The sequence below is a fragment of the Colobus angolensis genome, unplaced genomic scaffold (genome assembly GCF_000951035.1).
Source record: "Colobus angolensis palliatus isolate OR3802 unplaced genomic scaffold, Cang.pa_1.0 Scaffold95, whole genome shotgun sequence".
Taxonomy (NCBI): Eukaryota; Metazoa; Chordata; class Mammalia; order Primates; family Cercopithecidae; genus Colobus; species Colobus angolensis.
Window position 1 is genome coordinate 7,786,298 of NW_012123487.1, and position 13,875 is coordinate 7,800,172.

The window sequence follows — 13,875 nt, forward strand, 5'->3', positions numbered from 1 at the left end:
CCTACACAACAGTGAGGTGCCATCTGTTATAACCAGATGACTCTCACTTTTATGATCGTTATAGCTTCGTCGCTAATGTTCAAAATATGCAAAATCAATCATAGTCTCTGACTTATTTTTACTGGGTATTTATTCTTCCTCCTATTCTCCTTGAGCTCTGTTCAAGTGAGAATTTTAAAAGAAAATGAAAATATAATAGACTCAATCATCTCTTTCAGACTAAATGCATTCTCATGACGGCATCAGAACAAATGCAAAGGGCTTATGAAATTTTTATTGCTTTTATATTTTTTTCATGTCAAGAATATTTGTGACCGGATCCAGTGGCTCATGCTTGTAATCGTAACACTTTGGGAGGCCAAGGTGGGCAGATCACTTGAGGCCAGGAGTTCTAGACAAGCCTAGCTAACATGGCAAAACCCTATCTCTACTAAAAATACAAACATTAGCCAGGTATGGGGGTGCATGCCTGTAATTCCAGCTACTCGGGTGGCTGAGGCATGAGAATCCCTTGAACTGGGGAGGCGGAGGTTGCAGTGAGCAGAGATCACACCACTACACTTTGGCCTGGGCAACAGAGTGAGACTCTATCTCAAAAAAAAAAAAAATTAAATAAATAAATAAATAAGTGAGCATCAGCAGAATTGCTCAAATACTTGACTTATAGAATAATATATACCAAATTATGAAAAATGGAGGCAGTCAACTTCGTACCCTTTCATATTTTTAATCTGATACTAATTTTTTTTTTTTTTTTTTTTTTTACTTCTTTCACCTCCCATTCCCTTCCAGGGGAAAAGCTCATGCGATTCAGCTACCCAGATATTCACTTTGATATGAACTTAACATATGAGAAGGAGGCTGAGCTGATGCAGTCTCATATGATGGACCAAGCCATCAACAATGCAATCACCTACCTTGGAGCTGAGGCCCTTCACCCTCTGATGCAGCACCCCCCAAGCACAATCGCTGAAGTGGCCCCAGTTATAAGCTCAGCTTATTCTCAGGTCTATCATCCAAATAGGATAGAAAGACCCATTAGCAGGGAAACTGCTGATAGTCATGAAAACAACATGGATGGCCCCATCTCTCTCATCAGACCAAAGAGTCGACCCCAGGAAAGAGAGGCCTCTCCCAGCAATAGCTGCCTGGATTCCACTGACTCAGAAAGCAGCCATGATGACCACCAGTCCTACCAAGGAAACCCTGCCTTAAATCCCAAGAGGAAACAAAGCCCAGCTTACATGAAGGAGGATGTCAAAGCTTTGGATACTACCAAGGCTCCTAAGGGCTCTCTGAAGGACATCTACAAGGTCTTCAATGGAGAAGGAGAACAGATTAGGGCCTTCAAGTGTGAGCACTGCCGAGTCCTTTTCCTAGACCATGTCATGTACACCATTCACATGGGTTGCCATGGCTACCGGGACCCACTGGAATGCAACATCTGTGGCTACAGAAGCCAGGACCGTTATGAGTTTTCATCACACATTGTTCGAGGGGAGCACACATTCCACTAGGCCTTTTCATTCCAAAGGGGACCCCTATGAAGTAAAGAACTGCACATGAAGAAATACTGCACTTACAATCCCACCTTCCCTCAGATGTTGACATACCTTTTATTTTTTTTTAATATTATTACTGTCGATAATTCTTATTTTATGGATGCAGTGTCATTTGCTCTGCCTAATTACGATAAGGAAGAAACAGAAGAGAGAAGGGATGGAAATATTGTTTCTTTATCACTGGCTTGTTTATTTTGTGGGAATTTAAAAGCAGTCCATTTCTACTAAGGCAGATCATGCTTTGAAAAAATCACTTGATTCATAAAGATTTGTCACCTAAGAGATTCTGATTTGCCACTGATATTCAGGATTATGATGGAAGACAGGAAAGTTTAGAGTTTTCTGGGTAGGACTTTGGTGGTTTAAAATGATATAAGTAACTTTATTCTTGAAAGAAGAATGTGTTTCAAACTGTAAACCAATTTTTTGTTCTTCAGACATCATGGAACACAAAACACATTGTTATTTTCAGTGATAACTCCTAAGATGAGCTGAGTTGTTGTGGGTTCTATGTTTACTTCCCCTATGGAATTTATAATTCAATATGTTTTACACTGTATCATATAGCAAAACTTTTCAACTACAGGTAGTTAAGGGCCACCTACAATACATCTGAGGTCCTGTGATCTTATTTTTCTAAACGTAAGCACTGTTTTTCCATAGTTTTGATGACTGGCATTTTATAGACACCCTGGCAGCCTTACTTTTAACACCTTTAATGAATAGTATTTTTATGTAGTTTTCAGAATAACATATGGTCTAAGAGTGGATAAAAGTCAGTAATTTCTGGGAGGGACTTCTACTTTCGTAAATTTGTTTGAGAGGTTTTCTTTTAAAGTTGTAATGTGATGGCAGCATAGTATATGTATTTGTTTCTAAAAGTATGCTTACGATTGTCACTTTATCAGCATTTGATCAGTGTTAACCAGTCAGCAGAAAAATATAATTATGCTAACAGTAGGGGGAGAAAACCCACTTAGAAATCCATTTTCTGGTATTTCTCTTTTCACTAGTTTTTTTCAAGATGTGACCTCCCAGTGTTCTGTCCATAGTTCATTCATCTTTTACTCTTCGAGTAGAAGGTCTTAAAAGTCTTGCTGTTGGCTATTTCTTTCAAAATCTCCTCAGAGCAATTGCTAATTTGACCTGAATCTGGTAACTCGAACCCTGCAAGGTTATAGAACTAGGGCTATTTATTTTAGTATTTCTTCAGTAGTATTTACTACTGTTGCTGCAAAGAAAAGGGAATGGGACTTCTTTGTAACCTGTACATTGGACAACAGATAAAAGACACACAAAAATAAGAAAGTTTACTTTTACCCTTCTCGGAGTCTAGAATGTGACAGAACCCCCAAAGGAAGGTCCTGCACATTTTTCTGTTTCCAAAACATTTAACTCTGTAAGCCCTTGTTAGAAATGAATCTCAATCCCTTAGTATGGAATTCCCCTTACATGGCATAGGTTGCCATATTTAATGTGCAGATTTTAATTTCGTTTATGTGGGTGCTCTGTTTTTTCTTTGCAGTCCAACCACATTAGAGGGGAGGAACCGAGTGATATTGATTCAAGTCATTTTAGGGGGACATACTTGGAAGGCAGAACTTGCTGCTTCTGTTTAGGGAGAACAGGCCTGACTGTGACTGTATTATCTGATAACCATTTGTGAATACTGAAATTCTGTTAAGCAGTAACTGATAACTGCTCTAAAAGATCATTAAATAGGATGCTGAAATTATGCATCTTCATACAGTGTGGTATGAGAATTACCAAGTCAAGAGAATTGTGGACATAAGCAAGTTTGGCCCCAATACTGCTCTTAACTCATTTTCCAGCTTACCATTTGCTATTTAAATGGTAAGCACCAGCTAAGCACTTCTAAGCACTAACAAAGCTAGAACTAGGCAAAAAATGTTAGAACTCAGCCCTCTTCTACCAGTCCCTATCGTAATTATTTTTGGGAAAATGTCCAAACTGCCCCTTTAAATCTAAGGAAATGCACCAAAACAGAGATATATAGAATGTCAACCATTACATTTTTTTCTGCATGCCTTGGTACATTGTGAACATACAACCTATTCAAAGTTAAAGCATGTTTTTGAGACTCTCTCACCCTCCCACCACCAACCATTCCTGAATAATAATTGGAATGGCTTTTTTTTTTTTCCTTTTGGATGAGGTAAATAATTTTAAGGTTCATAATTTTGTCTTTTACTGCAATTTAAGGAAACATTTGGATGTCAGTCAATATGTTTATAATTTTGACTGTGTGCAAATTTCTGCTAGCATTGTCTATGAATTTTCTTCCTGCTTATTTTTTTTTCAGTATATGAACAATCATGTATCTACCTGCCCCGGGATGGAATTGAATTTAGGTGGACCCTAAACAGTTGTGTAGCTCCCTTATGAAGACAGTGCTAGGCACTTTCCTTTTCTGATTTCATCTTTTTGGGAATCTGTTTTATTGAAGGTAGTTAGTAGCTGAGAGTGCATTTGCTACAAGCATGTACATGTATTTTCCTAGCTTCGTGAGGAACAGAAAGAGATGGATATGGCTCAGGGTGTGGCAGGCATAAATGAGGACAAGGTCAATTCAAATTTGTGGGTCAGAAAGAATTTTTGTGAACATAGTGTTTTTGGAGAAACTCTGGATGGTTATATTTGCGTGCCTTCACAAAAGGAAATACGCAAGGTTGTAGCATCTAAAAATAAATATAAGAGTCAGACACCAAATAAATCAAGTTTTATGTAACAGTTGTATGCCCAATTTATTTAGGTGAGATTTCACATTACAGAAAGTATTTGAGGAGCATGAAAATGGGTTATCTGCTGTATTTCCCAGTTTGGCAAAAGTTCAGAATTTCATCACATTGCTTTGCCCTAATTTTGCCCAGAATTTTATCTTAGCCTCTCTCTAATAGTGATGAATCATGCTTAAAAAGCCATTCTAATTGGACCTTTTTAAGACAGGGAAAGGGGCAGATTGGAAGACATTTCAAGTCATTGAAATATTCCATTGAGATTTCCTAAAGGGACAAAATTGGGAAAATAAGAAACTATGACTTAGATTTGGCTACATAGTAGAAAGTATCTCCCCTACATACGTATGTATGAATCATAGGTTATATGTGTGTGTGTATTACACACACATTCTTTTAAAGAGAATTCATGGGAAAAAAAAGCAGTTGGAGTGATCAGACTTATTGGAAAAACAGAGAATTTAAATGACAGTTAATACTAAGAAATTAGGTGGGTTTACTTTATCAGGTTGTAATAGGAATCACTAAAGAAGTTACTAGTGTGTCTTTAGGACCAGTGGCAACTCTTAAATAAAACTTTGGGTCCTTATGATCTACTTACAGAACAAAGTGAAACAAGCAATGATTAAACTGATTTGATGTAAATTCAAAGGTATTTAATGTAAAGTTTTTTGGAATAGGAAGAAAATACAGAAAATAAATATTATCAACAGTTACCTATTAGCAAATAGAGAAAGACAAGAATAGTTTAGTGAGCCTGGTATTTTGTTTTTATAGTTTTTATCTCGGTTGTACAACTCACAAAACCCTGCAGTCTTTGGTATTTTATAAAGGTTTAACAAAATTTACATCAAATTAAGGCATTTAGATGAAAATTATGTTCTCACTATCTTCCAAATTTTATTTCATCCTATCTCCAAAATGATTTCTTAGGGTAGAAAAAGAGCAGAAGGATCTGTAAAAATACAAACAAAAAACTGTATGCCCCTAGTTTCAGGCAGAACTTAAACTGTCAGAGGTACTAGCTACATGATTTGTTTTTGAACTTTGGATTGTTCACGTCCAAAAATGGATAAATTACATTTGTGTTGATCATCAATTATATTTCATATATTATTTTAATAAATACTATCTGAATGAAGACTATTCTAAACCAGAAAATTCCCCAAATCCAAAAGAAAAAAAAAATGTGGCAGGGGGTGAAATTGAAGTTTGTATATATGAAAGTTATCTTGGAAATATTTTTAATTCTCCAGTTTCTGCAAAATAATTAAAATATACAGTAACTGGCCTCCTAAATCCTGAATTTAATGTATTGAATACTTATTTTCTTTATATTGGTGCCTTTTTAAAATGCATTGAGAGTGTTGGTTAGCTGTCGCAGCTCTACAATACTTTTAATATGCATTTTTAAAAATCACTTAAAATTGAGCACTGTATAATTCGTCTCTGTGTTTTTAGGGCAAATCTTTAGAGCAATTTCTAATAGAGAAATTTTCAGCTCAGCTGTTAAAAGGAAAAGGAAATTTTGAAACTAGACTTTAATACCTTTTTAGTTTCATAGTATTTCTGAATATGATTACAAGATTATGCAGGTAAAATATAGAGTGCAACTTTACCTGCGAATTGAATTATAATTTGTTTTTTGTTTTGTTTTTAAGGAAGGATAAGTCCTGTATCAAACAAGAATTTATTAGATAATTTTTTGGTTAATAGAATACAGTGTTGATTTGGATTTTCATCTCCAGACTAGTATTGTTCTAGTCTTGGAATCTGTATTTTCTAATCTGTTAGAAAATAGAGATTGAAAATTGATGGAATAATGTGAAAAAGCAGGTAATTAATTCTCCTTGAACAAAGCAAAACTGAACAGTCATATCACATTGCTATTTTCCAAAGCATAATTTCAAATGGTTTCATACCATGGTTGTGTATTACTTGCAAAGGGCGTGTTAGGATATGACAGCTTTTTAAAAAAAATGAGCTGCTGGTTATACAAAACAAATGGCATATGACCAAGAAGCTGTGATATGCTAGTGTTTCTTTTTATCATAGTTTATTACTAGGCCAAATAATGACACCTTGAATATTTTTACATTTATTGCAGAAACCTTAAACTTTGGAATTTCCATAAACTTTTTATGTAATATTCTATTTCTAGCTTTTTAGTTTTACCTTGCTGTACTGTAAGTTTGAGGATATTTTTCACATGCACTCTTAGGAATAAGTTCTTAATTCTGTTTATGGGGCTTTCCTCCCATAATACTGCATTTGTATATTTTCTGTATAAATGTGTTGTGTATTAACCTTTATCCCATACAGAGAGTGGTACAAGAATGACTAGTTTTCTAAGATGTCCTTTTTATTGTGAATACAATATAAAATCTAGAGGCCCTCTGCTAAGCCACATAAAGTACAGCATATAACTTCGTATAGGTACAAATAAGCAAGTTTGCAGTGAATTGGGCCTTCAAATTACCTCAAATGACACACAGTAAGAAAAGCTTCTTGAGCAGGTGGAGGTCACTGAATCCCCTACTATGCACTTACCAAGATTTTACTTACTTTAATTTACTGGAAATAGATTTTTTAAAAAAATGAGTACACTGTAACAAGGGAAGGGATCTGGGTTTTGTTGTTGTTGTTTTATTCTTGTTTTTTAACGTAGCTCAAATTCTGAAACTGTGATTTAAAAATTTTTGACAGTGAAGCATTCTGATTTTAAACATAACTCCCTTCCCTTTCTGTGTAACAAAGGTCTCTCTTTTCTCTCTTAAATTTTGTTACATCTCCCGCAGCCTCTTTCTTTGTCCATCTCCCTTCTGTCATTGTCTATGGATGTCTTTACCTCTCTGTTCTCCTAAAAGTTTGAAGATTAGGTCAACTCTTATTTCTAGTTCATTGGTAATTTAATCTTAATTTTTTTGTTCGTGATTTTTGTTGGTTGTATAATCTGCTGACGTATTTTTATACTCAAGTGTAGTTTTCTATTAAAAAGAAAAGTGGTTGGATTAAAACTAGTAATCTATATAACCCTCATGTTACTTTCACTTTCAAATATCGGGTACCTAAAACATTACTTCAGAGATTATGTAATCCTATTATAGTGTGTTTGCTTTCCTTTATTGTTGGATTTTACATTCTGATTTGGCTTTCCTCCAAAAAATGTATATCATGAAAGACTAGACAGTTATTTGCAAGTGTTTAGAAAGGTGTTAAAAATGTAAAGCAAAGAGTCTTAACTTTCTCCTAATTGGGAGAAAAATGCTTTAACATTACTATAATAATATTCCAGGTTTGGAGGGGGTCTCCAGGCCCCATATTTGCTGTTAATAGTTGGACCTTTTAGACCATGTGTTATTTGCAATCCCAGAATGATTGCTTCTGCTATTAGTTAAAAAGATACTATTCTTTTCTTTCTGTACAAGTGCAATACTCCCCTTGAAGTCTTAAAACCTATGGTGATTTTTTTTTTTCCTTTTCTGACCTATTCTTCCTTTAGCTAATGGCAAAAAGAAACTCATAAAAGTCATAGTATGTTAAAGGACACAACAAGCAAAGAGAAAAACACTCCACAATCAAAAGATTACAGAATGTGGAAACCACTAGTCTGATCTCATGGTATCTTTATTTAGGCTAAATTTCCATGGAAATTAGTAATCTTTTGCTGAAAAATGTGTCCTAAAGTTGAACTTTTTACAGATTGAACCTTCTTAGACCCTCGCCCAATACTCTAAATTAAGAACCTAATACTTAATATTTTTATTTCACTTCTCTCCTTTTAGAAATAAACTTTTAAACAAAAGCAAAGCACTTAGCTGAATTTTAAACACTTACATATCACCTATTGGAGAAAAATTTTTAAAAAATATTTGGAGCAGTCCTGTTTTCATACAAATTTAAGTAAGAAGTATTTTTCTTATACGTATTTATATGTAGTGTGCTAATTTTCTTTTTTTATACCTGTGTCCCTGTAGTAAAACTGCTGTAATATAAATACATGTTTTTTTAAAAGATAACATTTCTTTGGCATTTCTTTCAAAGGCAGTTACTGCATTTCTGCATTTGTACAGTATGTGTCTTGGCCATTTTAGATATTTTTTCTTTAACAATACCAAAGGTAATTAGACTATTTTAAAGACTAATTGCTTGACAGTTTCTAGGATATTTTGTGTTTTAGAAACAAACAAACAAAAAAAAATAGGTCAAACCAGTAAACCTCATTTTTTTTCAAACTAATAATTTGGGGAAATAAAAACTATTGTTTAAAAAAGAAATATATATATATATATAAATATATATGTAAAGTTAAAATTCCAGACCTTGTACGTCAGGTTTGCTAAGTGTAATGTAGTTTTTTTAAGGCTCAAATACCATACCTCAGAAAATGAGGTTTACTATGGAAATACTGAAACAGTCTTTGCAGCTGTGTGACAAGTCACTCTACTACATACTGATTTGGAGACCTCCGCTAAACAGTTTTATCACTGCAGACTAAAATGTGGGACTTGTATTTTCTTTGTTTTTAATGCAAACACATACATGTTCTGTGCATGTATGTGGTTACTGTGTATATGTGTATGAGTGTTGTATATGCATGTGTGAGTGTGTGTCTGTATGTGTGTACAACTAAAGAAGCTGCAGAAACTTTGTAATACTTTGTGAAAAGGATTATATTATAAAGGTTTGTACTGTCTGAGTGCACAGCTACTGGAATAAATTTAGGGAATCTCAGGAACAAGCATATAATTTGTCCAAGATTTATTTCTTCTCAGAAGTGTAAGTGCAGTTTTTAATTCTGTATATTATTTAATATTTTACCAATAAAATAAACTTCTGACGTAAAAAGTTTGCTATAAAAACTTTCTGGTGAAAATTCTGTACGCAAACATGTCTTCCAAATACAGAAGACTAAACTGTTGACTATACCAGGCTTAAATTACCATTCCCATTGTGTATTTGTCACACTTCCGGTTCCAGAGGTTTGGATACATGTGATATCCATGATCTACATCTCAATCATTAGTCATCTCCATCACTGCTATGTAGTCCACCAGAGCAGAGAACAAAGTATTACATGATTTGTTAAGAATGACATCTCTGCTCTTTAGACAGCTTTCATACGTGTCTTATTTCACTTATAAAACAAATAGAGGAGTGTACATCAGAGCCTATCCCCTTTGTATAGAAGAAAATAGACCCGAGGAAAGAAAATTGTGACTTACTCCAAAGCACATAATAGTGCACTGAAATTACACAAGAGGTCTGAGTGCTCTGATATGGTCAATAACACTACTAGAATAACACTGCTGCTATAGAAACCAGCATTTCTTAGAAGTCAGACAAAGATAAAATTAAGAAGTCATAGCAATTATTCAGTCACACTAGCAAAAACTGTTTGCCAGTTCTGCTTCCTGATGTACATTCACTACATGAGTCACACATATCTCTTTGTTTCTTAGATTTTACAAATGTAATTTATCTTTTGCCATGAGAAGTTTGTTCTGTTATAAACATCTTCATAACCAGAAATGCAAAAGGGCATATATGACTGCAAATTCACTTTATTGAGTGTTAGCTATCCACTGTCCTTCAGGCCAATTTGAACTCCACCATCACATTTGAGATAGCTGTTAGAGTTTTTCCTCATTGTTACATATTTATAGACTTTCATGGATACTTACCACATTCCCCAATAATTTCACTTCCACGTGTCACACAGGATTAAAAATACCACAAATTCAAATAAAAATTTCCTGCCTTGACTGTATCATAATTCAAAATACTAAGCTAATTTGGGCAGGGGAAGATGTAAAGAAGTGAAATAGCAAAGTAAAAAGAAGAAAACCTTACCAAATCATCCTCCAGTATTAAGTTTATAAAGGATTCCTTCAAGATCAGCAAGGAATATCAAATTCCCCTGGTGTATTATATCAACAGGAGCCAAATGAAAAGGATTTCTTGAAAAATGTGCCATATGCTCTTGACTTTTCAATTGCAATATGGTCAGAGAAATTATAAATAATTTAAATCTTGATATGATTGTAAGACTTTTTATCAGCATGCTCAAGCCAGAAGACTGTTCTTGGGGTGTGAACCACATGGTGAAAGGATTTCATCTAGCATTTTAGCAACCCTCCCTCCTGCTATTAGGGTGTTCCAAATGGACCCGTTAAACGTCCAGGAAAATCCCCTTTTTTGTTAATACCCTTACTGAAATTTCCCAGTGTGTTTATTTAACTTCTCACTAGAGGTTCCAATGAAGGTAACAATTGGTGAATTTGAATTTTCCTACTTTTCTCCTGTTTGGCACTATACCCAAGGGAGAGATTTCAATAAAATAGCCTAACTGGCAAATGGAAGAAATCAACAAAGAAGACAAAGTTATTTGGACTTCCATTATCCCATATAAAAATGGGTAAAACCTGGGGGAGATCCTGGAAAATAAAGATGTGTTCAGTCTGAGAAATATTAATGTGTTAGCCTTTTCCTTCTTGCTCTTATTGCTGCTTTATAATCCTAAACTGTCTTCGATCAGACCAAGTGCTTCTAACTTGAAATTTGTCAGGCAAAGGACAAATCCCTCAACGCAGTACAAAAGGATACTGCCCATATTGGTGTTGAGTTGTTTGTTCTAGAAATCCTTAGAAGAGCTGCATGAACCTGATCATCAAACTAAATGGAATGTCTGTGAAGAAGCAAGAGGCAGAACCAAAGGTAAAAGGGAAGTAACCTAAGAGTATTTGTGTTGGATTTCATTGGGCCTTTGGTAAGTCTGTGATGAAAGAGGGAGGAGTCACTGTGTTGTCATTTCACCTCACCAGATGGAGCTGGGATCAGAATCAGCTATCTCCACTGGGAATACTTAGTGGAAACCCTTTGATCGGGAAGTAGGAGAATTTAGCTAAGAGGGAATGGCAACAGAGTTCATATTGTATCAATGCCCTAGGCCCACTTATTGGTTCTGGTTTTGTGGACATAAAAGCTTAAAAGACTTTGATCAATATCTATCTGTTCTCCTTGACCCTGTCACAATTCTAATTACTCTAAATAAAACAATATTTTTCAATGTGAGAAATTTAAAGCAGCTACAATATGTGAGTTTTACCAATACCCCTTTTTACAAGTACTTTGCAAATGAGCACGATTGTTCCTGACTTTATCTAATTCACTCTCAAAATGCTTATGGAAAGTGTAGGGTATCTGATACTTTATCTTCATTTTGTTGGCAAGGAAACAGATTCAGGTTGATTGTGATTTTGTTCACAAGCACCCCAATCACTGAAAATGCTAAAACTAGACTCTAATTCCACATATACTTAGTTTAGTGTTTTAATTTCTAAACCAGTTTATCCACCATTTTATTGATAAACCTAATTAATAAGAGAATCAGCAGGCATACTTTAGTGTTTTGTTTTTCTAATTTTTAAGTAAAATTATCCCAAATGAACTCACTGGCACCGTCATGAGGACTGAGAAATACAGTTAGTAGCAAGGCAAAAATCATTTGAAATTAAAATATTGTTGCAGACATTTTTTAAAAGAATAAATTATCCTAGCTTGGTCTTCTAAAGACCCCTTTGTGACCCAATTTAAATAAATGTGGGCTTTTGATTACTTACTAAATTTCCTTCAGAGTTGATGGAATTCTTTGCCATTTTCTAAATCACTGTATCTCATCCCCATACTCATTTTCCTTAGTTCTTTCATTGCACAATGTACTTTCCAATATTTATACTTTTTTTTTTTTGCCTTCTCTTCATTTGAAAACCTTCACCTGACTTATCATTAAATCTATGCATTTATCAGTACTGGAAGTTTATCAGTACTGTCAGTGATATCCCAGTGTTTTCAGTGATATCATTGTCATTATGTCTTCCAAATTCAATGAGCAGCCTGGAGATGGTGCTTATTCTTCTTAGGTGCTAAAACCTATCTACTAAGTTATCTCTTTACTGTTAATTCTGTGGCACAGAGCAATATCAAGATTCACCCTCAACCCCAACTCTGTTCATTGTGAAATGAGTGATATATTTATGGTAAAATCCAACCTTATGTTGTCTATCCTTAGGAATGAGACATGTACTACCATTTGGTCAAAGCCAAGACAAGTTTCCTCAGTCTTCAAGGGATGGTTGCTGTAGTAACACCTAGCATTATGTTCTCCTTGTCCTACTTCTCCAATGTAAGTAAATAACATTTTTTTGGCCTTCAAACAGTCTATTCTTTGTCTCCCTGCTTCTCCTCACCCCACCCCTCTACACAGCCCCTCCCCACTCCACCTCCCTTCACTGTTTGTTTATTTGTTTCAGATTGTAATGCATATATATTACTATCATTTGATAACACTCAAGAGGAAAAAAAGTGGGGCAGCAAATGACTCATGTTTTTCCAAGCTCTTAGCCAAATTACTTTTTAGTCATCCTAACAAATGGGAGTTTGGCTATACCATAACACTAATATGTTTTCCAAGCTGCAAGTAGAAGCCCAGAGTCTGCTGCTTTCTTCTTTAATGTCTTGACAAGTCTGATTATAGCTAAGAAAGTGATCACTTGATCACATAACAAGCATGAGAAAAATTCTGCTGCAGGCGAGGGTAAAGGAAAGAATTTATCCTTTATTTGCCTTGAAGAATTCAAGTAGCTTTCTTGGGTCTTTAATATATGAAATGGGTCATCACCTAATTCTTTTGAAAAAAAGATGAGCTCTATATTAGATCCCTTATGCTTTTTCCTGTTTTTACTTGAAATTCCAAAAATGAGTGCACAATAATATAGTCAATTCACACTACAGTATGCTGACACATTGTCTGCTCTAATTAGAAAAAAAGTCATTTTGACTCTTAAAAGTTATGATTAAGCGTCATATTGAGAGACTAGCCACCATATTCAATATGATATCTCTCAGCTTTAACTAAATGCCCATTTGTGTTAACATATTTTTAATGATTAATTTATCCTGGTTCATAGTTTCCGATCTATAGAAAACAAAATCTTAACACTAAAGAGCTTGACATAGTGAAGTGAGTTTGAGCTATATAAAAAACATACTAACATGTCATTCCATCAATGTAGATTATCTTAATGATGTGGGATTTTTAAATGAGCAATCTGCAATAAGTATGTTAGGATACTCTGTATGTTTGGGTTAATTATATTATACTCCTTTATCTGACTCTTAGAACATAAACATGGCATGATCAGCCCCTTTCAAAAAAAAGAAGCACTTGAGAACTCCCAGAAATGAACAAGATAATGAAGGGTATGTATTTTCCTTTCTGTACTCACATGGTTCATGTGAGTATCAGTAGGTCTTGCCAGCCACATTTCCAATGTATGTATAACCCAAGTACAATTATTAGTCATCACATGGAAGTTTATAAGTAGCTTTGGGCAATACTAGTGTCCCATGGTAATTAGGCACATCCAAGCATCATGTATTAGTAATGGCAATCTGTCAGCCTACCACTGGACAGCAAGTGTCACCTATAATAATACACCAGCACAGGATTAGGGAACAACTAGTATAATTTATTTACTTGCTATGTTTTATTTATT

The 13,875-nt window shown here is 34.7% G+C and overlaps 1 protein-coding gene across 2 annotated transcripts in view; it reads left to right on the forward strand.

Moving 5' to 3' along the window:
• IKZF2 (IKAROS family zinc finger 2 (Helios)) overlaps positions 1-9,180 on the forward strand; it is a 155,347-nt gene extending 146,167 nt beyond the window's left edge. For both annotated transcript variants that reach the window (XM_011932321.1, XM_011932320.1), the window contains one exon: positions 793-9,180. In XM_011932321.1, coding sequence (XP_011787711.1) covers positions 793-1,517 — 725 coding nt within the window. In that variant the 3' untranslated portion in view covers positions 1,518-9,180. The remainder of the gene's footprint in view (positions 1-792) is intronic.
• Positions 9,181-13,875: the final 4,695 nt, after the last annotated feature.